We start from the raw sequence: 26,609 nt of genomic DNA, 5'->3' as shown, positions 1-26,609 counted from the left end.
TTTGAGATGAGTTTCATCTACATTCTCTTACCAGGCACAACTCCAATATTGCAGTTATAGAAACAGAAATACAGAAAGAAAAAACCCATACTCAGAGACAAGTGAGACTGCAGATTCAAGTAATTCCAAAGTTAGATGAATCTAAATTGAGAGTATGATTGTCTTAATCTGCACATACAATGTGATCATAAATATTTCTTCCCCTAATCTCAGCTGCTGCACAGAACAGTTGTATTTGTTCAATAGCTACATTTACTCCTCTGTTACCTACTGCTCTATGAGTGTCCTGATTGCACCTGCTATGAGTGTTTCATCAAAACCTTTTAATATTCTTTTTATAGGCTCTCAACATGATTTGCTAAAACTGTACAACTTTGCAAGCAGATAACTAATGAGTCCCATTTACTGAGCATTTTAAGTTAATCCTCTGCTATAGCTCTATTGAAAAAAAATCTATATTTGATTTGGTTCTATACAACAAAGAGCTCTCAGCATGAAAGAGGAACCCAAATGTTTGTCATGAAACAACCCCGGCATGATGTGGAGAACTTGTGCCTGGCATGTGGAAGACCCAGGTTCAAACCTTTGCTCCTACTATGAGCCAGATGAATGGGCAAGTAACTGGGCTATGGCCAAACAACCGAGTTATTCACAATTCTGACCAAAAAAACCCTCAACGAACAAACAAAAAGCAACCCCAAATCATCCCAGGATTAATAACATTTCTTGGTATTTTCCAATTAGAATTTTTCAGGAAAGTCCTGGCTTAAGCTACAGAACTTTGGCAAAGAAATTGTAAAGGAAATGCAGGTAAAGTATTAAGCTCTGACTGTGGCTGATCCCAACATCAGTGAAATGAATTGAAGAGACCAACACATCATCAGTTTCTTCAGCAACTTGAGCAAATCTTTACCTTCACCCTCTTGAAGAGCTTTCTGATCACCTACAGCTTCAGGAACCAACTTAGCATAGGAGTGTTTTTCACTGGCATCAAACTTCATAGTATCAAAGTATACGGATCCATTGGACACATACCTGAAGAGTTAAAGATCATTATATAGCAAACTTTATACCACAGCTTAACTGAATTTTATCTCAAAATCACTGTCATAAGTTTTCTAGTAACTCCACTCACATGATGGTACTGCTCAGTATTGTAAATATGACTTAGGTGAGCCAAAGTTTTAAGGCTTTACTAAATTAAGACTTTGGACAAATCATTGGAAGTTATAATAAAATTAACTGGAGAGAAAAGAGCAGCTATCTTTAAGCTTTTGAGAGGTATCAGGAAACAGTCACAAGAACTACCATTTATAAAAATTTATAGTATTTGCAATTGATTTCTAACTGTCATGTGTCAACTTTTGATGAAGACCAGGAATCAAAACAGTTCAAGTTAATGGGATTTGGACTTTGTTTTAATGAGCAAGGATTTCACCCTATAGTATATCATAATAAGCACATCAGGTGAAAAATAACAGCTCTTTGCAAAGAACCTTAAAATTTCCTTGTTTGATGAAAAATTCCTTCTGGGAAGGACTACTACTGTTGCAAATGAAAACAAAGAAAACAGCTCACAGCTAAATGCTGACAGCAATCATTCTGGCATCCAGTAGTAAACTTACCCATAGCCATTATCCACAATCTTCTTCACAAAATCCACAATTTCTGGCACATATTCACTAACCCGTGTTAAAACATCTGGAGGTAAAACCTTGAGGTAAAGAGTAGAATTATATATATATATAGAAATATGCACTAAACATTTATATTATGTACTGGTTACGATTTTGCTCATAAGCAAGTGATAATAAAATCTAACACTCCTATTTTAAGCTTTCTGTTCTGAAACAATGTGCTGTGGCCACTCTGTCCTCAGCCTTTAAGGGGATGCCAACTCTTCTGACAGAAGAGGCAGACAATTTGTAAATAAATCAACCTCCACTGACCTGAACCACTGCCTGGTGACACAGGATTTCATCAGCAACAGACAAATCTCTTCTTGATGGCTACCATCATGTAATTTCTTAACAGCTGAAGGCTCTTAAGTAGTCAGTCTAAATGCTGAGTTGGCAGGGATCTCTTGTGAAGCCAACAGATTCCAGCTCAAACTTTCGGACTAGTTTATGATTATTTGCTCATGTTACACCAAGGGGGTGGCATGGAGAGCACGCATCAAACCTGATCACCAATTAAGTGATGTGCAACAACCACAACAGATTTAAGATTGTTGGGATGGAAACAGAGCAGGTGCTAATTTAACCCCTACCTCTTAGTATTAAAGGAATAACTTTATCAATAAGGTTGAAATATGAGATTCTTGAAGGCTAGTAAGGAGCTAAATTGTCTTCTGGGTACTCTAAGGCATGTCACATACATTTTTAGAAGATAAAATAGTTCATTTACTTACGTTGAGTGCTTTCATATCTTTATGAAATTCCCCTTCCCAGAATTTGGGGAGCTTTGAGAATATGGAATTGTCAGTCACCTGACTGCCAAATTTTGTGTCCAGCCAGTCAGACAGCAAGTCTTTGGCTTCTTCCAACAGTGTCTAGAAAACAATAATGATAAGAGCAACTGACCCAAGACTTGCCCTGCTTAAATTGTTGCCCTGCTTAAATCTTAAAAGATCTCATTCTGAACAGAGGTTTGCTTAAGGAGTAAGACATTTGCAATGAGACACTTAGCTGTGAATACAGAATAATCCAGGTTTCTACCACATTTTTATTGTATTGTCCTTCATAGATATAGACAAAACAAGCAGAGCAAGGAAGATAAAGTGTTAAGTGGTATCTGTTTTGATATACTGATCACTTAAATAGGCATCTGGAACTTACACTGTAAACACCAGATGGGACTTGCAGTTGTATTACATTTTCTGTTCCCCCACTGCTACTGGATAAGCTTTACTCTTCACATTGCTAAAAAGTGTCTGAAAGATTAATTTGGACACCTTTTATATTTAAAGGATACCTTTTAGTTTTATATTAAAGGATTTCTATTTCTGACACTAGGATATAGTGCAGAAGGTATGATTGCTTAGATTTTAGGTTCTTTTGAAATTACATTAGTTCACTATACACTTTTTTAATTTTTACACTTCTATAAAAGCACTTGATATTAGAATAGCTGGACCTTTTTAAAAAAAAAACAATTTAGAGACAGGGTCTTCTCAAGGAAGGAGCACATAGCCATGTGCACATAGCCACAGAACTAATCACAAATAAACTGAAAGTAAGAGAAGATGAAAATGGAAATCACTTACTAAAAGACAATAACTACTAAAAATAGTTATACTGACTGACTTGATTACTGGGACAGAACCAAAGTCAACATGATTATTTGTCACTAAATGTAATTGTTTTTAATAAAAATAATCCTGAGCACAACTTTGTGGGAGGTATTTTTGTCTCTGATCAGAGACAGAAACACTTGTGTGGAAAACTGGCACCAGTATTGCAATGTCAGAAATAAATGCATGCTCAGCAACCTATAATGAAACTAATTTATCAAGACAAAAATGTCAGAGAAAGTCTAAGTACATGCAAGAGCAAAATTCTCATTGTAAAGGTTAAAAAAAAAGGTAATTGATAAAAACAGCATCCAAAAACTCTGTAGCTGAAATTAAGAATCAAATTTCCTCTACTGAATGCAAAGTACTAAATAGTTCTCAGTCCCACAATTCTTCTTTCTATGAATTAAAGGTTCCATAATGTCTCAGGTAACTACTACCACCTACAAATTATTTTTAAACCTCCTAACAATTATAAGCCAAATATAAAATATTAAAAGGAGCTCAGACTTACCTCTTGACATCTGTTGATCTCTTCAGCAGGGTGCTTTGCTTGGACAGCTTCTTGTAGAGGGTCAAAAGCAGACTTCACTGCATTTTGAATTCTTTCCAACATTTGCTTTTTATCTGGGTCTGTTGTTTCATTTAGTTTAAGTGAAAAAGGCTACAATTAAAAATAAACAAATTAGAAAGCCAGCTGCAGTACAGTAGCACTGTGCTCCATACACAGAATATTATCTTAGCCACATTGTACCTTGCTAATGATGAATAAGACATTAAGCCACAGAAAAAGCTTTGACATCAACTACTGAAACATAAAATATGCTCCTCATCAGAAATAAAGGTGCAATCAGAAGATTTTAGTTCACATCCAGATTCATTTTTTCAGAAAGACTTCATAAATCACTACACCATCATCCTAATTACTGCTGTTTTCATTTTCGATGCAGCTGATCACCTTAATTGCACAGTTGATTACCACGAATTTGAAAAAGACAAGCTTTATTGTGAAACAGGGAGAGATTAAATGCAATGTTTAGGGAGTATGTCAGGTAAAGGTAGTTGGGCAAAATTTTCAGGCCTCCTATTCCCAGGCTTGCATTCTATTCATTAGAATGATAATCCCTTTGTGATCTGTAGTTCTAAAAATTATCAGAAAATCCCCTTCCCTCACCTTCACTCCTGAATACACTATTTATTAAATCCTTAAAGCTTCTGAGTCTTTTCTTTCCAAGGTCATCAATGGTACAAAAGGGAAACCTCCCAGGCTTTAAAATATTATGGAGAGATCACCATTTAAAAACTCTTTTAAAGGATTATTTTAAAAGTTTGAATTCTAACACACGAACATCCAAATGCTGTTTGAGCACTACATACACTCACAAATAAGCGCTAAGATCACAGAAATCAGGAATGCCTTTGAAAGAATTTGTCAATTCTAAAACAATGTAAAAATTAAAGTGATATGCAGTTCAAATAACATTTCTAATATGTGCACTAACAGAACTAAAAGAAGCAGACAGTTTAAGGAGGTAGCAAAGTCTGAAGCATTCTTTAGATGCTTGCCTACATTATTGAGTGAGAACCTAAAACACAAGCAGTGATTACCATACCCACCTCTGCGGCAGTTCTAACATCTTCAAGTAGCTGATCTGGTGTTGATTTGTTTTCTCTATATCGTTCAAAAAGGTAATTTTGTCTTGCTCTCTTGATGATCTACAAATCAGAAACACAAAAATATTTCTGTGAAGTGACAAATAGCTATACAAAGTGCAGATAAAATCTGTTATTTAGAAAAGGCATTTCTCTATAAATTTAACAAGCTACAAGAACTACGTGCAATAATACAAATCAAACACACCATACACAGTTAATGAACTACCTCAACAGAATCAATTAATTACCTCAACAGGTAAATGAAATAAATTATCTCCTTAAATACTTAGTTTTCATTATTTGTGACAATGTTCACTGTTATACAACAATATGGGGTTTGCTACCCCATACAAAACTGAGAAAATGCCTTTGTGCACAAAATGTACGTCTCAGTTAATAAGTGTAAGATTTATTTTGGCTTATCAAGTGGCAATTACATGTGACTCTCTGACTTCTATTCTAAAAGTTGAGCATTTTAGATTGCAATTTAAAAAAACAAAACCCTTACCTTATCATCAATATCTGTAATATTCATACAATAGAAAACGTCATATTTAAAATAATCCCTCAAGACTCTTCTCAGGATATCAAATGAGATGTAGGACCTAAAACCAAAAAGATACAGGGATGCTTTTAGTAAACACTTGTATCTGTTCTGTGCACAAACCATTTTAACCTCAATCAATAGCTGTGCAGCAGTTTTACTTTGCCTCCATCTTTTTTTAAGTTTTTAACCCTACGATGATAAAACATTATAAATGTTTTAATCTTAAATTGCAAGCATTGAGTTGAAAAAGACCATTTTCTAGTAATACACTCATCTCGATAATGCCACCTTCTAATAATCTTTTGCTTCCACTAGGCGCTGTTATCACCTTTATCAAAGTAAGGAATGCAATACCTGGCATGTCCCATGTGAGAAGCATCATAAACTGTTGGACCACAGCAATACCACAAGACCTTTTTTCCATTCTGAGGCTGAAACACTTCCTTAATTGAAAGGGAAGATACAATGGTCAGAAGAAATTAAACACATGACCTCAGGCCAGTAACACCCCACTTGGAGATTAGAACATGAAAACATGGATCATAATTACAAAAAATAAATAGTTATTCCATTCCCAACTCTACCATAAGTAAAGATCACCACTAGCTTTATCAGGTAAGAGATATAATGGGGTGTGGCTGCCTATGTTCTACGCATTCTCATAAATCAAGATACCGGGTTACAACAACTTGGACTAAGCAGGGCACTATTCAAACTGTTTGCAAAAGCTTTTTTTCGCACTGAAAAAGGTTACACCCTATAATCAGTACACAGTTACTTGAATACTACATCCCATGTAAAATTAAGAGTCTTAATACTTCCATATGCCAAAGGACTTTCAAACAAGACCACAAAAAGTTTTACAGTTTTTATATTACAACTATATAATTGTTGAGACATTTTTTAACAGACAACATCTGAATAAAGAAACTGATTTTATTCTGCTCACACTGCCTACACTTACATGTATTACAGTTGAATGCCTGGCTAGAATGCATGACAACTTGAAACTGGCAACTGAATATTATGCAATATGCACAGAGACACACACTTGGAGTGTATATAGTATTAAACTTGCCCAGCAAATGCAGTTGACTGGCACAGAATTCCTGGCCCGTGCTTGTTAACATTCCACCAAACACAACCCAGAGACCTGACTACTGACAGGGCAAATACTTCAGAAACAAGGATTTGATGACTATTCTATTTATGTTTTTTGGGAAATCCCCACTTTCCCTTCATTTACTCACCTTACTGCGAGTCAGGCTGTTGTAGAGGCAGAGCCTGGAATGTTTTGTGCCTTCAGGGGGAGACCAGGGGGGCTGCACACGTTTGCCTTTACCTAGGAGAAAAGATAGTTTAAAGAAAACGAAAAAGACACTTTCTACAAGCAGATTTACAATATAACATTTTCTCCTTATCACATCATTATTTCAAAAGAAAAAAACCTCCACATCTAAATGGAGAAAGGAGCTTCAATCCTAGTAATGCTTCTGTTAGAACCTCCTACAAAGCCACCAAAACCAAAGTAAATTGTTTCAATCTAGTTTATTTTCTACACTCTAACTTGCCATTCCTATTAGCTTTTTGATCTAAGCACTGAGGAAGAGGGTACAAATGTAAAAGCATGCAATTCAGGTAAACTGTTACCATGAGTTATGAAATTCAATGAATCATTAATGAAGTTTTGGCAGTTCTGGGCTATATGCAACACCACTGATTCTACTGTGATGGCACATCACAGATCTCACACAGAATTTTCAAAATATTTCCAGAGTCCAGAGGTGGTCTCTAGAGCCAATATTGACAGAGTATGCGCACTCAGGGTGAGAGGGAGAGCTGACAGAAAGGCTTAGAAAGAACCTCAACTTTTTATCATGCATTGTTGCTATGTACACAAGGCATTTCTGAACACACTCATTTACCACAAATATGCTCCAGTTCAGCAAGAGGCTACATTTTGCCATTAAAGAGAGTAGATAAACCCCAGGGTAGTATTAGTGACAATATTCTTGCATTTGTTTTCTCTTAAATTTATAAGAAGCAACATAGCTGTTAAACTCATGGGGTTTTTCCAAAGAGAAGTATGAGCATGTGATTTGTCAAAGAGTTGCAGTTTGCTGCGTACTGCGCTGCTTACAGCTGTAATGATGTTAAACCAATTATGACATTAACTAGGAATGAAAGCAAACCAAGAAATTAAGAAATACGGCAAATTTGCCAGCTTAATAGACACAGCACTATCTTTAGGAATTCTCATGGTATGCATTTTAACTGCAATTAAAATATTATACAAACTATTTGTTTAGACACAAAATTGCCTTTCTGATCCTGTGTCTCAGGGCGCTCTTCATTAACCCTGTTTCCCTCAATATCTTCATATGCATATTTTGGCTGAAAACCTTCAAGTAATGTAAACATTCATGGTATAAAGAATGTTTATTTCTTCTTTATCTCTTCATCTTGTTTTTTTGAGTAACTGCCCAAATAAGAAAAAAATATGTTAGGTGTAGTACTGTGCCTCACAAAGGGACTCAATTTAATTTTCACACTAGGAATCCATGGAAACATGTGTCCATTCTAAACATTTCATTGCATGAGGTACTCCTGAACAGAACACCTCAAGTTCAAGAGCAGTCTCTCCATAACATGGGTCATACACCAAGGTATGGATTTGTTTACTCTTTGATTTACAAAGATTACTCTGGCATGCTTAATTGTGGCTAATGCTTCCCTCAGGGAAAGAAGCATGTGTGGCTTAGTCTAATAAAAGATAAATCTGTAAAGCTTTCTTCAGTTACAACCACATGAACATAAGGAAAAACCCAGATACTGCACCCCGTATTTCTCGGCTTGCGAGTTAGGTGTCACATTTTATCCACTACACAGACGCCAAGGGCAAAGTAGAAGGCTAGCAAAATATTGGTTAGTGTGGTCAAATACACCTCTGCCAGCCTACAGACTGTCCCCTGGTTGAACCGAAGTTCGCTCCAATCCATCATGGAGTTTTCTGGTACAGCAAAAAAAGAACTATGAAGTGTATTCAAGGTCTAAGAAGTATGGCAGATTTATGGGTTATTTTCATGGTGAACAATGCGGAACACCATTCCAGGACTTCTGAAATACATGCACGAGGCGTGAAGATATAACCCTTCAGAAAGAGAGATTGAACTTAACAGAAGGAGAGATGTAAGAGAGTAAAGATTTCATTATCAGGAAAATGGAAACCTTTTCTCTTATTGCTCCACCCTGATCCACTGAAGTCTACAGACAATCTGCAGTTAGTGGATAAATCTGCTATCAGAGCCAGGGGTGCAGCTGATTTCCCTTCTCTGCTGGAAGGAAATAATAACCAGCACAAACACTTGCAGGCACACACAACACACAGAGAATTTACTCACAGCAGTCTGATTTTAACTGCTGGTCTGTTAGGAATTGAGAAGACAAATGGTGAGAGGTTGTGAGAAGATGGCATTGGAGTAATAATAGTTAACAACCACCAGCAAGAATGACAGACATGCATACATTTATAGGTATTGCAAGCACTATACAACAGCTCTGCGTTGTTATTTTTCATTACCTCATGACTCCCTGAGCAAGGATCTCACTATAAAGCAATTAAATTAGACTAGACCATTGGGAAAGAACTCAGGAGAGTGATGCAGCTCCCAAAAATGCCTGCCCATGCTTACACAATGACCTAGATTAACCAGTTAATACTTCCTCAAATCATCAGCAAGCCTAAATTACCAGGCTTAAAAAAGAACCCCAGACATTCTTTGTGAAGTTCAGTATTAATAGCAATCATAAGAGGAAGTATTCAGTTTATTTTATTGTGGATTTGTGTATTATACAACAACTATTTGGTTAACCTTGCAAAGAAAAAAAGCAAGACCGGGAAAATCTTGGTATTTCCAGGAAAAAGCCCAAACCCACACATTCTTTTACAAACCAGAAGAGAGACAGCTTTTTTTAAAAAAATACACGTAATCAAATTCTGTACACTGAGGAATTTTAACATTTTAAAAAAATTGATAACAACTTTTACATCCCAATAGGTCAGGATCTACCAATTACACAGTAACTGTATGCAAGAAGAATGTTATGACTTTGAATACAAATTGATACTGTAAAGTGCAAGAGAGCATGAAAGGGAACTTCTCAGCAATAACAACCAATACAATGTCAGCTAGTCTACAACCTGCCCACCAGTTTCATATTACTCACTTGTTTGAAGTTTACAAGGCTCATTTTTTTCACTGCTGCCATCATAGATTGCTTCTATGTGTCTGTACCACCGGACAACATGGATATACTGGTCCACAGGTGGCCCCGAAAACTTTCTGAACACCTCCACATCTGCATGTGAAAATGTGAACCCCTGGATATAACTACGAGTGCTCAGGTACTCGTTCAGAGCCTTCACCCTGGCTTCCTCTTCACTAATGCTCAGAATAAAACTGTAGCTGGAAGCTGTAAAGAGAGGCACAGGACATTTGGTCAGCATTAAAAGTAGGAGATTCCATGACCAAAATATATCCTTATAATATACATCTCCCCCTGTAAATTAGCTCTGACAACTAGTAAGAAATTTGAGAAAATTAGATTTAATACAAACTACCAAATTACTATGTATTTCCTGTTAACAAGATATGTTCATGCTGCCGTAAGTTTTTGAAGACATGTTTCAAAGAGTAATAAGGACAAGAACACAGGTCTTTTTCATTAAGAATATAATCTACCGAAATTGGAGAAAATCCTTCACACAGAGCAAACCTAATCAGTCACTCTTTTCCACGCTGCTAAAGCACTCATCCTGCCAATGTTTGAATATGATTCATTTTATGCACTGTGGAAAGGCTGCAAATATGTCTACTGAACTTGAGCATGTAGTTACATCTTTGCACGGATGTTGCCTGCATGCAGGCTCCCAGTGTGATGCTCAGCTCCTCCTACTTGCCCTAGAAATTCAAACTTCAGCTGCTGCTGTACATTCCCATACTTCTCCCATGCCCCTTTCTCTCCTTGGGCACACGAATAACATTTAAAATGAATAAAATCTACACAAATGAACAGAAAGGATATCAGATTGTGCCCCTCTCTCACAATTTTTTAATTCCATGATTTCTTTGGTGTATAGGCAAATCAGGTTCAGTTATATCCTATCTTGACAAACTCAGGGACATAGTGGAAAGTTCTGTGAGTTGGTGGGAATGCTCACTGGAAGAGCAAGCCCTGTGCAAGCCAGTGGGTACAAAACACTGATGTTATGGCACTGGGCTAGCACTGCCATTAGGCAAACCCAACATTTACATTCTCCTACAATGATTCAATGTTTGTAGCTCTGTTCGTGCTCAAAGAACTGCACAAACATGAAGGCAATATTCTGTCTAGGTAGTCAGCCAGTGAGGTAATTTAAGCCAAGGTCACGTGCAGTAAAGTGAGAGAGGCAGTAGGAGAGCACCTGCTCCCAAACCCCAACAGAGACCACAGCCAGAAGTGTCACTTCTCCCACTGCCAGGAATATCTGCAGCACAGAGTTCCCAAAGCATGGAGGTGCTCACAGAACACAACTCTTGGCAAGGCAGGAATGAAAGGAGATGGGAAAGTGATGGCTAGGAGTGGATGTGAGGGATGGCACAATTAAAGTTTTTCCAAATATCATCAGATAAAACTTTATGAACCATTTTCTATATGGAAATCAATTATTAAAATATTCAACAGCAACTCAGGATAACAGGGAAGTGGCAGCTAGATATCAAGCATGTTTGTATTCAACTCTTTGGGGTATAAATGAGATGTAGTGACACGTTGGGAGAACTAATAAAAAAGGTCAATGATTAAACCAAAAAAATTTAAAAATCAAAATTCACTGAAGATATTTAAAATCTGTGAGCAAAAGAAGACAGATCTATCTAAATATAAATCCTTCTCAAGGCCTTTCCATTTAATTGCTCAGTACTAGTAAGGACTAATAAGGAAATAATGGTTCGACCTTATAGGCTTGCCTTACTCAGCTGAATGGGATTCAGCTTTGGCTCACTCAGTTCATTTGACTATAATCTTTTCATGCTTCTAAATATTTACTGATATTTATCAGCACAGAACTTCACATGTTTATACACATTAAATAGTTTGAAACAGTTATGTTCATTAACAGTGGAAACCTAAGACGCAGGTCTTCCTTGAAGGTGGATTTTGTATACATGAAACATATGTGGGTGAAGGCAAAAAAAAAATAAAATAAAGGTATTAAAAGAATGATCTGGGCAGAGATGAAACTGTATCTCAAAGAAAAGATCTTTTGCAAGGAAAAGCAACATTCAATTTGCAAAGTATTATTATGGTTATTATGACCATTATTCACACATCAGGCTGCTAATGGGAAGCAAGTCAGTGTATCTGAAACAATATAAGTGTTTTCCAACCACATCTGTAAACCAATCTAAAAGGGAAGTTGCCCAAACTTACACACCAATACAACAATATGACAGCACTCATACAAGCAAATTTTGGCAAGGAGAGGTGGCAAACACTGCCTGTGAATGTCAGTACCAGCTCAGCACTGATAAGCTTAACAACCAAAAAGTTTTTGAGCAATCTTGGCACTGACATTAGTACTTGAAATTATAATGTTTGGCAGGTTCCCTGTCCCATTCCCAGCGTTCCACATCAGTTTCACAGGCTGTGCTAAGTTAATGACTATGGTAACACTGTCTTGGAAGGCAGTGTAGCAGTGGATCACTTTTTTCAAACAAAAGGAATCAGTGACAGCTGTCTACACAAAATTCTGTTCTGGTTTAATTGATATCACGACTAAAAGAAGAATAGTAAATCTACAGAATCTGGTTTTCTGTGATTTCCATTCTGCATCCTTAGTTCCCCCTGTCCTGCAATTCCTTCAATTTATTAAACACTCCCACTGAAATATTTCCTGGTACCTCCTAAGTGCTGCTACATGCTATTTTCCTGCACACTTCAGTATCCCCATCATCCTGCAAAGCTCCAGCTCATCTTTGCTCAGTCTGCCAACGGTGTGCAAGAGGCAGCTGCCTACTGTCAAATTAATTGATTAATTACTACCAATCAACGGATTCAAAAACTATTGAGGGAGAAGGGCCAATGGATATATGTACATCTGACCCACTTTCCTTGTTGCTTTAGGAAAACAGGCTGAGGAATTGCCCTTCTCTCTAACTGCAATTTTTTTCCGTCCCCAAAATAGAAAAACGACAGTTGTTACTACTCAATTGCATCAGGAAGTGTCTCCTTGACAGCAGAAACACAGGAGTACTACAGAGCTGTTGCATAACACTGAATTTTTGCTCATGTGAACAGAATGATCCATAGATATTGTATCACACAAGAGGAAACAAGCACTGAGCACAAGTATTGGAGAGATAGCAAAATAACCTTGAAAAATCACAAGAATTAATGTTAACAATGTAACAGTAAAACGTTGTTTCAAAAAAATTCCACTGCAGACATCAATTAATACAGTTCTCACTCACCCAACAATCTCTTTGGGTGATATAATCATCACACATTCTTCTTTCCAAACATGGAGTGCTTCAGAGACTATTAAAGGACAGTGGGAATTTGTCTGAGAGACTGCAGCAACACACAGATTCAAAGACACAGGACAGCTTCTACACTTTATTTGCACATGAAGTATCTTTTGAGGTTTAATCAAGACACATAACCCCACAATATCAAATTTCATTGAAAATTTTCACTTTTATTAACTTGAAAATTAAAACCTCTGCTCCTTGAAGGTGCGGACAGCAAAGTAAATATAGGAAAGCTATAAGGTAGGCAGTAAGCTAGCTGACACAAAAACAGGGAGTTTCTTTGCTTCAGGGTAAAATTATGTTTCCTGGGCTTCCCTGAACCTGCTAACTCTGTCAGTCATAATTAGATGGCAGTGTAAATATTCTGGAAATTCTGTAGGCATTCTCCAAAAAGAAATCTTACCCATTTCTGAATGTTTTTAAATGCAATTTCTCATCCAACTTGGCTCTCACAAATTTAAGACAACCCACAAAAGACAAATATAACATTATTAATATGGCTCCAAACTGGCTATTTATCATTCTGCCCAGCCACCCTGGTACCTTTGAAAAGAATTCCAACCATCTGCTCAGCCAAGATAAATTCTCCTTTTCCATTAACATTTCACAAGAACCAAACCAATGCAGTGATTCCAGCTAATGCCAGACACAGCATACACAGAGACAGAAAAACAAGGGATTTATCAAGACTCACACATAACGAGCAAGAGGCTTTTAGATGAGCAGGGATTTTTAAGACAGGAGTATCCCACACCAAGGAAGAACTTGTCAATCCTAATCACTTGAGTCCTGAAAGTTTCACTTCCACTTTTCCTGAATCGAAACTAAATATAACAATTGCAATTTCAGTAAAAAAAACCCACCCTAACAAAACAGTGGCTAAAGAGTTTCGCAAACTGCACCTGAATTGAGCCTTTCTTGGTTTTTTTTCCCCACAAGATACTGAAAAGACTTCTGAAAAACCCAATCCCTTGACAACAAGGAATGTTTCACTTTTAGTGGGAATTTATTCACCACATTACACACAATGAATAAAGAGCAAAGTAACTTTCCGTAACAAAGAAAAAAGGGGAAAAAATATTTGTATTTACAGATCCTTAACTGGAATGACAGAAATTTCCAACCTTTTACATACCATAATGGTATTTCATACTTGCGTGACTGGTATTCCAAGTTTCCACTTGCTACAGAAGTGCCAGAAATTACAGTACTAACCTAGCCCTCCTTCCATATGGAAGCGAAAAGTACAACCAATCATTAAAACACGACCACAAAAAACGTCCGTAAAAGTCCAAAAGTTCAGGCGTGAGTTCAGGGGAGAACACTGATGGCTTGGGAAAGACAGCACGGGAGACACAGAGAGAGGTGAAAAGCACGGACGGCGCGCCGAGCAGCGCACGGCCCGAGCGCAGCCAGCGAGCTGGGGGACAGCTGTTCCCAGACGTGGCTGACGAGCAGCTCCGAATTTTCTCCACAGGTCGCTGAATGTCAACATTACCCGTGCACCCGCGGCGAGGCATGAGGCGAGCTTCGTGCCGCGGGACCCAGCTGCGGCAGCGGGGCGCCCCGGGCGCGCCCCACGCCAGCGGAGCCCAGGGGACGCGCAGGGGAGGCGACCCCGCCGCCACCGCCGTGACAGCGGCGGGGCCGCGACCCCGGACCCCGCCAAGCCGTGGCAACCCCGGCCGCACCTCGGGCCGGCCCCGCGGGGGGCCCGCGGAGCCGCTCGCCCACCTACCGTGCTCGGCGCTGGCGGCTGCTGCCATCCCGGTGCTGCTGCTGCCTCCGCCTGCCCTCGCTCCCGAGCTGATGCAACAGCGCGTCCGGAAGCCTCGCCCCGCCCGCCCTACGCTACTTCCGACGGGCCGCGTCACCCGGGCAACGGGCAGCGCCTCACGGCCCGGCCCCACACGGCCCTGCCCCGCCCGGCCCAGCCCCACACTGTCCTGCCCCTCACGGCCCAGCCCCACACGGCCCTGCCCCGCCCGGCCCAGCCCCACACGGCCCTGCCCCGCCCGGCCCAGCCCCACACGGTCCTGCCCCTCACGGCCCGGCCCCACACGGCCCTGCCCGGCTGTGAAATGACCGGCCAGGGCACCGCGGCCACCCCGAGACCCAACAGCGCCGTGCCAACCAAGCCCCGGCTCCGACTGCCGCCGCCCGCCTTTCCTTAAATAGCTCCGAGGACGGAGGCGCCGCCGCCAGGACAAAATCCCAGAGCCAGGTTCCGTCTCAGACAGGCTTTTATTGCTGTGCTTCAAACATAACTGTGCTAAGCAGTCCGATACAGAACAAAAGCTTTTCGGAAATAAAAGCATCACAGTACTCTCAAAAACAGCAGCGGACTTTTGGTCCCCGCCACCCAGGTTGGGACAGCCCAAGCACGGCCACACACTAAGGGATGCCGGAGCTCTTGGTTCCCAAGTAGGCATCCAGCACCTGAGTTTCGTATTTTACAACTCAAAGGTAGGAAGGTCATGTAAACATGAAAACAACAGAGACATTTCACACCTTCCAGGTCTCTGCGTGAGATAAGGAGGGTATCAACTCCGTTTCTACTAGCAGTTTCTGACACCCTCATTTAAAGAAGTCTCAAGACACACGTACGTACCCAGGAACATTTTTGCAGTTCCTCCTAGACATTAATCTTCAGCTTCTAGTTTGCTTAAAAGGTTATTACTTTTTAAGGTGTTCGATTTGTTGTAATAAGCCTCATTATTGATGCATCCAGTGCCTCAATGCATCCAGTAAATTAGTAATACACGTTACTTTCCCGAGAAGCATCTTACAGGATTTTCATCTCTATTATTAGGAAATTTAGAAATAATTTTATCAATATCATTTTCCTGTAGCTGTGTTTTCATAAGCTGCTTCCACTGTTGTGGTGGTACTTCCTTTATAAAGACATCAAAGGTCTTGCTCAGTTCTGCAAGAGGAAACACACAGCACACATCATCCATCACTAGAATTTAAAACACAGGTTTTTTGGGGTTTTTTTCCATAGCTCCCATACATACTTTCCCCTTAATTTTCAGCCAATACCTTCACCAACCTGCAGCAGCAGCAGGGTTTGGCACCTAAGAAGCACCAGGACAAACAGGTTTTCTGCTAAGTGATCTTGAAAGTAGCTAAAGTGCACATCTCAGAAGTGGTCTCCTAAGGCAGGACACCACCCAGTAAAGGTGGTTTTGAGGAAGGCTCCACTGGCTGGCATGTTCCCTTGGCAGGGCTACTGAAGAGGAAGCTTTAACCACTTCACTAGGCTGCTGTCATAGGTTTGCCACACCAAGAACACCACAAGCAAAACCCATTGCTTGGACATCCAGCACAATTTGCTGGGTACAGGTGGATGTATGGAGGTTTGATGTACTCTTCCAGGTGAGGGGACATTTGACAGAGAGATCTCTCACTCTGATTTACACCTCACTGAGTAAAAGAGAGTACACTGTTGCAATGCAGACTCATTTTAAAACATTTTTCAAAAATTTGTACCATTCTTATTCTTAAAATCATGACTGCACTATACTCCCATGCAGAAAAGTCATGCTCCAAAGTAGAAGAGTTCACCACAGGGATTACAAATGCAGCAATAATCCTGTTTCAGCAAATTTTACAATAAACTGGAAGCCTTATAGCTCTAACCAATAATCATTAGCCTCTTTATACTACTCCTTAAGTAGACTAAAGTCAAGAGGAAAAAAACCAAGTTCCAAGTACTGGCAATTTATTACTTACCACTTTGAGAGAGATCTTTAACAATTATCTCATTTAATTCTTGTACCTGTAATACAAAGTTGAACAATTACTCCAACAAATCAGGGTGCTTCACTCACTATTATTTTTCTACCTACTTGACAGCTTGCTTTTACAGCACACACAGCAAAAAGGGGAAGGGGAGCAGATTTCGGAGCAGAAAAGTACTGGAGTACAGAAAGTTGCAGGGTGAAACAAAGATGCTACTGGCTCCAAGGCAACATTCTCTGCTATGGCTAAAGCATAGCTTCTGCTGGGGAGATGAATGAGGCAGAGTAAATTAAATGGAGAATTGAAGTTTTTTTTCCCGCCCAGCTATCACTTCCCATACTTCCTATTACATCTTTAAGGCAAAGTTTCCTCTATTGTTTTGCCTGAAAGCTCTAGGACTAGTTAAGAGCTCAGCTAAAGGGACACCTATATTAGAGAAGATGCAATGATAATTTCACACACATACACTTATCTTACAATTTGCTGGAGTTCCACTTGGAACATTAGATAGGGCATTCTGCTGAAAAGTAGAATTCTGGACAGGTTTTCCTGCCAGTGAGGACTTAGCAATCCTCCTCAACCACACTGCCATATGGCACTTCCAGTTCCTACACAGGATAGTGCCCGGCTCAGAAACCACACTATTTTCTGCTATTTTCTTCTGTGGGAAGAAAAGGAGATACTTGAAGTCACCAGGTATCAGGGAAACAAAAGGACAGCTGAAAATGTGGTAAAGTTACAGCCTTTACAGAATTAGACTTCAAATGGTTTCAGGGCCTGACTCTCCACCTCCCTGGCTGTTCTGAATGCACTGGAATACATGCAGAGTAAGGCTCACAAGTTACCTCCACAACCACCACAGGAAACTTTTCCTGATGTTCTTACTAATGTGGATTGCTGCTTTTTCCTCTCTAGGTACAGAAGGTAGGCACCCCTCCTAGAACACGAGGGAATTAAATTGCCTTGCTGCGCCTGAGCTGCTTTAACAGCACCAGGGACCTCAAGCCTATTGCTGTGTCAAGACTGATGCTCAGAACTGATGCCAAGTAGCCTGTCAGCTCTGTGGAAGTGCACTACCTTGGGCTGGCTGTGGCTGGATTAGCTTTCCTAGCAGATTCACAAACTATAATCAGTTGAAAGAAGCCAGTGAGCACCTGTGTCCATTGCATAGCTTTCGTGAGGGGAAGCCAGCAAGAAAGGCTCCCTCCCTTTCTTGCATTGTCAATTCATTAAACAAGCATAGCCAGGGAGGACAGCACCAGCTGCTCAGCATGAACAGTATAAGCACAAAGCAGAGAAGCATGTCCAGCACAACAGGTAGTGCTAAAGCTAGCAAGCTTTAGGAATAGTTTGTTAGATGTAGAAAATGAGGATAAGGAGTAACTGTTCTGCCCAAGACTTGTGTTTATTAAGGTGCAGTGTCCTTGTGAGTATAAGCCAGAGTTCTTTCTGCTTGCACAGGGGTCAGTGACCCACAGGTGAGACCACAATGTGGCCAACAGGCATAGGCAGGGATGTGAGGGGGACCCACCCCACATATCACACATGCAGTTGTACATAATTCTCATTGAAAACACTTATATTTAAGAGTATAGACACATTGAAGACATTAATCTTTTTATATAGGATAATTCTTAAAAAGGAATCCACATGACTGAAAGAGCACAGCATGGCTGACACTTTTGTTTCAAAATCCAGCATCAGCTATTCAAGTATCAGCAGTTGTTGGGGCATTGGAGCAGTATGAATTCACTGGTTCTTTGGAAGGGAAAGTGTGTAGGTGCCAAAATACTCGGTCTCAGGACTACATCAGTGTAACTCTGCTTAGCAAATAAGCTCTTACAGCAGCACGAGCACTCCAAGTGCAGACTTTGCATCTGCCTGTGACAGCTCTTACATGAGAGACAAGTGGCACCATGCACCAATTTGTAACTGCATCATTCTACAACCATTTTATTCAAATTAAAGACATTATATTTGCCTATTCCTATGCTACAGCATTTTGACCAGTTTTTTTTTCATGTTTCTTCATCAGCTTCTACAAATAGATGAAGTGCTGCAAATCTGGCCAGGGCGTGAGAGGAGACTCAACCCAACAAAAAACGTGGGGTGTTTCACATATTTGAGCCACTTATGGACCTTAAGAAAGAAAAAGAACAGAGTTTAGCGTGAGCCTTTGAACAGCTCTTTCAATTCTGTTTCTTCAGTCTTCAAGTATTTTTGACATAAATAATTTGAGCATTTAATTACTCAAAATATCTAATTAATTACATTAGAAAAGAATGCACACACTGGGTGGGCAATGCATTGGTGAGGGACAAGAGAAGCTCCAGGGAGAAAGAAGTGCTGCACGCACGCTGTGAGAACAGCCTAGATATTTTCCCTAGCTCCTCATCAAGACTAACATTTGTTGTGTGAAAATAAGACTTGAGTTCATTTTTGCCTTGTCATGCTGGTAGGGATGTAGCTTCTAACTAGAGAAGCTAAAGCCAGCTTGTGTTTACTTTGTCCAGTTTTGTATTTCTATCTTGCAGAATGCTAGACTAGCAATAGGTTTTTTCAGACTCAAACAGGAGGGTTCTGAAATAGTGTTTGACTACAGGATACCAGGGAGTATCAAGTTTCAAGCTGGAACATATGACAGTAGCCATTCTCAGCTGGATAAGCCTTTTGTAGGGATGTACTTTGGGACTGGTATGCTCTCAGCCCAGAACCTCTCCTCTTTTGGGACTGCTTACAACCAAGAATTCAGACTGTCAGGTCCTGGTCTGGAGCTTGTGTCATGAGCCCAAAGGCAGGTAGACTCAATCACTACTGGATTAGGAGTGGTTAAGTCTTGTGAACAAATAATTTGAAGTCAACAATGCAATGAGAGCTCAAATACCACCATACAGGTAAACAACAGCTGCCATCAGCTGTGGAATACATGTCTGAAGCAGCAAAGAAGAAGTTAAATGGATCAAAGCATCACTTGGAGACATTCTGAAGCAAAAACTTGCAGCTAGCCCAAGTTTTTTCCCCACTTCCAAAGCACCCTTGTCACAGGCTCTGAAATGTTTCCAAGTATCGACAAGGCCAACTGCAGCAGACACATGCAGTTACTGAATGCATCAGGCACTTGTGAATTAATATCTGATCTTGTATGAATCACGACTTATTGCATCACAGGAACACATCCTACCAGATATCTACAACGAGACAAACATTGAGGGCTATGTATCAAGGTACAGTGAAGCTGTGAACAATTAGACTGAGATGAAACACTTGATTCATCACATACTTACCAGACCTCCCTCTGCATCTTCACCAGTTGAAGCAGCTGAAAACCAAAATCAGTGTTTAAGAAACTTAAAAGAATTGCAGCAACTTAAACATGGCTGAATTCACACAAGACTTATATGCAACAGAAAATTTTGTAACACAATCAAAGCTTGTAAAAGCCATTTAGTTTCTTTGACCTGTCATACATTTCACCCTTATCTTCCACCAACAACACTGTGCCTTAATACAGAGAAGAGTCCTGCCTAGTAAAATGCAGACCACAAGATGTAGTTTGGCTTTTAAGCCAGTCTTGCAACATCCTCTATGCCAGCTTTTGTTTCTCAGCATTTTCATAGGCTATTGAAATACAGAAGAAAAGGCAGAAATTGTCTTTACTGCAGTACAATCAGTAAGACATGATTTGAACAAACTTAGCATTTAAAATTCAGAATAATTTTCAATATTATTTTAAACAAACTAGTAGCAAAAATACTTTAATACACAATAGTGGAAATAGAAGTTTCCAAGGAAAACAGCTCAGTTTCTGCTAAAAAATAAATTCATACAGGACTTATCAGCCTAACATTCACTTAAGAGGTTCAAGTGACTAAAGGGTACCAATTTGTAGAAAAAAAATCTCCACAGCCAAACACAGTGAAAGTAATTAGTGATCTAATTAGTTGCTACTTTTCGCCCCATGCATCTGAATCCACACACAGGTTTTTCCTCTTTGCCAATACAAGGCAAGCAGATTGGAGAAGTCCTTTATAAGGACCTTACGACAATCTTGCTTTGAAGCAGAGCCATCTGTCAGCAAGATAAGAAAGTTCATAGTTAAGGATTATGAATCATGCATTTTATTTACCAAATTAAACTCTTCATTTCACAGGACTTGCTAATTTCAATCACACACTAAATGAACTAAAGTTTAAACAGGTCCCCTGTAAGGCAACACAAGAACCAGGGATAGATAGCCCCTCGTGCACGCTTTGCCTAACTCTGGAAAGCAAATTTCATGGATAATAAGCAAGTAGTTACCTTTATTACACTTCAGCTTTATAATAACAGCAATTAGCAGAACCAAACCAAACAGAAACACCAGAATAACCCAAACAAGAGCTCCCTGCCCTGCAAAGTAAGAAAAAAAAAATTAGTACTGAAACACTCCCCCAAAAAGTTACTCCTTGCTGTCCTAGAGAAAAAAAACATAAACCCAGAACTAATATAACAACCCAGATAGCTTGTCCTGGAAAAGGCACTGGGACTCTCAGCTGCCCTGAACATGCGAGTACTTGTTCGCACTGTGCATCACGCACACATGCTCCCAAAGGCAACGGGGACTTGCAGAGATACAATACAACTCCTACAGGGTTTTCTGGAGAGACACTTAAGGGGAAACAAGTATTCAAAAGATGATAGCAAGCTTTGGGTGCTGTAGCATGGACAGTGTGTGTTCCTGGCAGAAGAAGCTACTCCAGGCACAGCAAGCATATTTGCACTACCCATAACTTTCAAGTGTCACCCTTGCAGCTTGAAGAACCAGGCAATACAGGTAGCTTTTCACCAAGTGAAACACAAGGTGGTCTGTCCTTTCAATCCCTTTGGGAACTTGTCTCTAGCAAGTAACTCCCAGACCGAAATGCAGCTGCTGTTAAATATGATGCAGTAGTTGAAACCACTGTTTTACAGACAGCTCTAGTGTTATTAGCTTGAAGCCACAGACCCAAAAACCAAGCTGAGTGGGATTTGTATACTACACCTTGATTGGGTAAGCTTGGGTCTGTAGCATCAGTGGAATTCAGTACAACCTCTTTCCCGTCTGGATGCCTGAAATGGGTGATAACACAAAGCTGTACCAACACTTCCAGAGCAATACATAGCTCTGTCCAGGCCTGATTATTTTTCAGACAGAGCTTAGAACCATGAATGGAACATGCATAAACATGCATAAACTTTGATAGAAGTGCACTTTTAAACAATCCAAGATAAGACTACAAGATAAAATAAAAGCAAAGCAGATAAAATTAATGTGTGTTAGCTTCTAAGTGGAGGGGGAAAAGAAAAAACCACCGAGTACAGGCATTATTCATGTACAGTTAGTTTAGTTCTACATCCTGAGATTTTGAGCTGGGTGCCAGAAAGTTCATTCAAGTGTGTTTCTGGGGAAATACCAACCTGAATACATGAAAAATGCAATTTAACAGCCATAAGCAACAAGCACAATGACACGCAAATCAACATCTTTCTAGGTCTCAGCATCACAGGTTTTGACATTCAAAATGTAAATGCATGAATAATGCCATTGGGTTCAGGGCTATTAAGTACAGCCTGATGACATGTGTTAGCTATTGGCACAGATTGGGCCAGAGCTCTAACATTTCCTAGAAGGAAAATAGTACTTATTCTCAAACTTACATTTCACTGTTTCTCTGACATCTTTCACAGCCCTCATCAGCACAGAAATACCCTTGTTTGCACTGGCATTCAGCATTCTGTGTCAGAGTACAGGATCTCAGTGTTATCTGATCTAAAAAGAAAATATAAGTTAGCAAGTGCAAAAATTATACTCGGGCCATAAAGGCAATTTACTTTTAAATTCAATATGCTCAGTGAAGACCAGGTTTTTTCATATCAAAAAAAGGAAAATGGTTAAGGTTTCATAATGTTTCATAATGTTTGGTACCCTCTTTGCACTGTCTGCAAGGCAAGCATTCCTCCAAGCTGTTCTCGTGGGGAGTAAAGTCTTTTCCTTCTTTGCAAGGGTCACATTTTCCTCTCAAATGTGAAGCATTGCAGTGATCAGCAACAAAAGTACCTGTGGAAGAAGAGAACTGGCAGCAGCAGCAGCAGTCCCAGGGGATCTTTTGACAAAATGCTAGGCCAGGATATTACAACACAAATTTCTGGAGAGTTCAACCCTTCCTTGCATGCCACACAAATCGAGCAGCACAGGAGAGTCAGGAGGCACATTTCCAAGGATGAGACAATTGCAGCAGCTCAGGGAGCCATGTAGACACACCACTGCTGAAGGAATGGGGCAAGCTCAGGGACAATTGCTTTCAATAAACTTTTTTCTCCCACCTAAAAGCACCAGTAAGTTTCTGATACCAAGAAGAGGTTTTGTCTTGGTACAAAACTTGTTAAATCTGCATGCATTGTGCAAGGAGGGGAGAGCAAAACCATACTGAAGTTTTGCCTATGGACACAGAAATATCAGAATTCCCCCTAATGCCATCCTTTGTATTAACTAAATTACCACAAACACAAGCAGAGGCTTCCTGGCTTGATGCCAAAGCACCTCTCCCAGTCATCAGCTGTTGCATTAAGGGGCTCTCACTTGAAAATAGAGCCCAGCCTTTAGAGCACTAAGAAGTCATCACAGCTTCAACCAGGCTTAGACTTTCACTAGATGCAATCTAAGAAACAAGACCTATCAGCTGTAACTGCTCAAAGTCTTACCTGCTTCACAAAATACACAGCAGAGACCTTGATGGGAGTACTCTGTCTCCTCACAGTTCGCTTGGGCTCCAGGCATCGTCAGTAGCATAACCTATAGCAAACAGGCAGCTAGAGTGATTCATCCTCCCAGGACACGATAACTATCTTGGGGATTAACTTGTAAAGACTTGGAAACACATTCAGAAGTTTATGGGAAGCCACAGAGGAAACCCAAACTAATTTCTGCTAAGTGCTGCTCACTTAGTTGTCAGCAGTAATTGCCAACACAAAGCTGGGGTTAAGGCAGCACCATGCAGCAGCTAATGGGTTTCAGGCAACAATTGCTAAACATTCCTGCCTCCATATAAACTTCAATTTTCTCTCCACTAGCTCACTGCACTTGAACTTCAGACTCCAAGGTTTCTGCGTTGTGCATTTGTCCCTTCCCCCATCCTTTTAATTCATCGGAATCAGTGCTAGTCTTGCTCATGCAAACTTGAGGAAACGCCCTCTCATCCAAGACGTCTCCCGCCTCCAATCTGAGCCTAGAGAAAAGTTGAGTCATTAACAATGCGGGGGAGCACCGGGTATGATTTTTTTCTTTTCTTTTTTCTCTTTTCGGGAGGAAGAACCGTGCAGGCCGTGCACTCCTCGGCAGAGATCCCGTGCCAGCGACAGGTGCCTCTAAAGAGCGCAAGCTCGGTGCTGGTACACCTGAGTCACATCCCTCACGAGACACACGAAAGAAACCTCTAGAACAAAAGCAGGAGGAGGGGAAGAGGGGGCCGCCGAGCTCCCCGTCACTAATTGCCACCAGCGGGTAACTTCTAAGCTAAAACCAAGAGGATTCCACTTTTTCAACTCTCTCCGTGGTAGACTCAATGTCTTCCTCGTAACTGTGGGGAGCCGAGAAAACTTCTAATTTCACAGTTAAATAGCACAAGGATCATTAAAGAACTCACTTCTTGCTTGTAATTTTTATTTTTTTTCCGGAGGAGAAAAGGAAGGGCGACAGTGAGTGCGTTAGGGAGGGACGCGGAGGCCCGCTACCTGCTGCTATTCCCTGAGGGCTCTGGGTTCACGGCAGCGGCGCTGCCGCAGGAAATTCCCCGAGACACCAAACACGAACAAAAAGTTCGGGAAAGTTACTAAAGTCTCTTGAGGAAGAAAAGGATAGGAAAACCCACAAGGCTCCTTCATGCTAGAGGAAGACTTTTTTCCCCTCAAAATACGGGATTTGGGCTCTGTCTGGGCGGCGGGCAGGAGGAGGACGAGCCCGTAGCGACACAGAGCGGCCCCTGCCAGAGTCCCCCCAGGCACTCACCGGCAGCAGCAGCAGTCCCACCGCTCGCCCGGCTCCCATGACGGCGCCTATCGCTTTGGCTGCCTCAGCTGAGCCGACGCTTTTATCCCCGCGGGTGGGGCTGTGCGCACGGGAGGCGGCGCCCCCCCCCGCCCTCCCGTCCCACTGTGGGATGCACAAAACCCGCCTCAGAAAATAGCCTCATTTGCTTCGCCTAAACCTCAGGCGCTGAAGGGCTGCTCACCCTGTTCACAAAATGCAGAGTGAAAGGCTGTAAGGAGAATTTTTCCAACACTGAGCAAACGAAGTGCATATAACTGGGTGTTCTAAAGCCTTAAAAGGGGTTCCCACGTTTCTCCTCAGCAGTTATTCCTCCAAGAGAAACAACGTTTCTGGCCATGATTTTCTTCAAGAATGCTTTTAATTTCCTATGTGTGTGTATCTGGCACGTAGGAATGTTCACCTCCAGATGCTGAAATTGGATTAAAGTTAATGGCACAAGGATTCATAGGCTGTTCCTTTTTGGATTATCATTTAACCTCTGTGGCAGCAGCCCTAAATGTTGGAAACTCTTCCTCTGCTGATACTTAATTAGTTCGTGAATGTTGCTACTTTGTCTCACTGAACTGCTGCTCTTATGTAACTGTTTATTTTATCAGCTGCAAGTCCTAGTGAAAATTCCTGTGGCTCCATAGCTTGGTAAAACTGAAATAATCCAAACAATTTCCAGCACTCACACTGAGAACAACTGAAGCCTTCCTGCTCAGCCCTGCTTCTCTTCGGTTCAGGGGAGCTTGGGTTGTTTGAGTTTTCTTCTGTTGTTGTTTGGTACCCATTTCCCAAAGCCAGGATACAGATGTACCCAAGGCATGTAAAATAGCCCTACAGAAGTGGAGAGGCTCCTCTCCATAATTCAAATACATGTCCCAAAGCAGGATGAGTGTGATGAGGAAGGCTGTGCTGGCAGGCCAGAGATGTGCTGATTTGCTGAAGTATTCAAAGGAGATATGTTTCCACAGTGGATATGTTCATACAGTTATACATCCTAACACTTGGATGTATCCCAACCAGGAGCACTTTGAAGCCACGTACTTCTGGCAGGCAGAGGCAACTCCCCCTCACTGAATTTTACACCATGTAGCAGAGGTCAGACTTCCTCAGAAAGAGTAAGTCTGGATGTAAGAAAGAGTAAGGACTAGGATGATGTCCTTCAAAAAGGCACCTAATCTGGATCAGTAATGTTGATATTCTTCAAGGATGTTTCCTCAAGGGTGAAGAATATTTTGGTTTTCTGGAGACTTTTGCCAATAACAAAGCCACTCCCACCCATTACTATAAGTGATAAGTTTTCTGAATGTCAGCTTCCAGATGCTGGCTCTTACCCTGCCTGTTCACATCAGAGAGCTGAAGTTCTCTCGGTGGAACAATCTGCTCACTATCCTCAAGTCTTTGATATAAAGGTTTCCTAAGTTCAAGACAAGTTTGTACATTTCCATGTACAACAGTGAAAATCAAAGGAACCATTTCTCTTTCTGTGGAAGTTGCTACAATTAGAAGACAATTTCAGAAAATTTCTGACAATTTCAGCCAGAGGGGTATAAAACTGATATTGCTGTTCTAACCTATGACTTAGGTCTGACATTCTTGGAGGCAATTTCCTGTTGATTTTCCTCTAAAAAGTGATTTACTTGTAAAATACAAGTATCAAATGCAAAGTTTTCCTCTAAAAAGTGATTTACTTGTAAAATACAAGCATCAAACACAAACCCCAAAATAATTTGTCAGATAGACTGCCAC

At 40.7% G+C, this 26,609-nt stretch overlaps 1 protein-coding gene and 1 pseudogene across 4 annotated transcripts in view; both read right to left on the bottom strand.

The window, feature by feature from the left end:
- Positions 1-14,900, bottom strand: part of CARS1 (cysteinyl-tRNA synthetase 1) — a 31,983-nt gene extending 17,083 nt beyond the window's left edge. The window contains exons 1-10 of one of the 3 annotated variants that reach the window (XM_014252139.2): positions 14,805-14,900; positions 9,723-9,968; positions 6,746-6,837; positions 5,850-5,938; positions 5,457-5,553; positions 4,910-5,008; positions 3,807-3,956; positions 2,411-2,551; positions 1,626-1,714; positions 914-1,035 (exon numbers count right to left, since the gene is read on the bottom strand). In XM_014252139.2, coding sequence (XP_014107614.1) covers positions 914-1,035; positions 1,626-1,714; positions 2,411-2,551; positions 3,807-3,956; positions 4,910-5,008; positions 5,457-5,553; positions 5,850-5,938; positions 6,746-6,837; positions 9,723-9,968; positions 14,805-14,832 — 1,153 coding nt within the window. In that variant the 5' untranslated portion in view covers positions 14,833-14,900. Of the gene's footprint in view, positions 1-913; positions 1,036-1,625; positions 1,715-2,410; positions 2,552-3,806; positions 3,957-4,909; positions 5,009-5,456; positions 5,554-5,849; positions 5,939-6,745; positions 6,838-9,722; positions 10,003-14,804 lie in introns of those variants that run through there. The other 2 variants (XM_005522326.3, XM_088058083.1) reach the window with 2 other exon arrangements.
- A 391-nt stretch (positions 14,901-15,291) lies between these two features.
- Positions 15,292-24,927, bottom strand: LOC102103547 (tumor necrosis factor receptor superfamily member 6-like; annotated as a pseudogene). Its single transcript, XR_015772923.1, has 9 exons — positions 24,834-24,927; positions 23,531-23,621; positions 22,755-22,886; positions 22,487-22,598; positions 21,831-21,898; positions 21,110-21,199; positions 20,095-20,129; positions 16,802-16,847; positions 15,292-15,992 (listed from the first exon to the last, which is right to left on the bottom strand). The product of XR_015772923.1 is annotated as a tumor necrosis factor receptor superfamily member 6-like (transcript).
- Positions 24,928-26,609: the final 1,682 nt, after the last annotated feature.

The sequence above is a fragment of the Pseudopodoces humilis genome, chromosome 7 (assembly GCF_049639895.1).
Source record: "Pseudopodoces humilis isolate 2021_Gansu_Grassland_sample_001 chromosome 7, ASM4963989v1, whole genome shotgun sequence".
Taxonomy (NCBI): domain Eukaryota; kingdom Metazoa; phylum Chordata; class Aves; order Passeriformes; family Paridae; genus Pseudopodoces; species Pseudopodoces humilis.
Note: the sequence above shows the minus strand (reverse complement) of the source record. Positions and strands in the feature narration are given on the sequence as shown.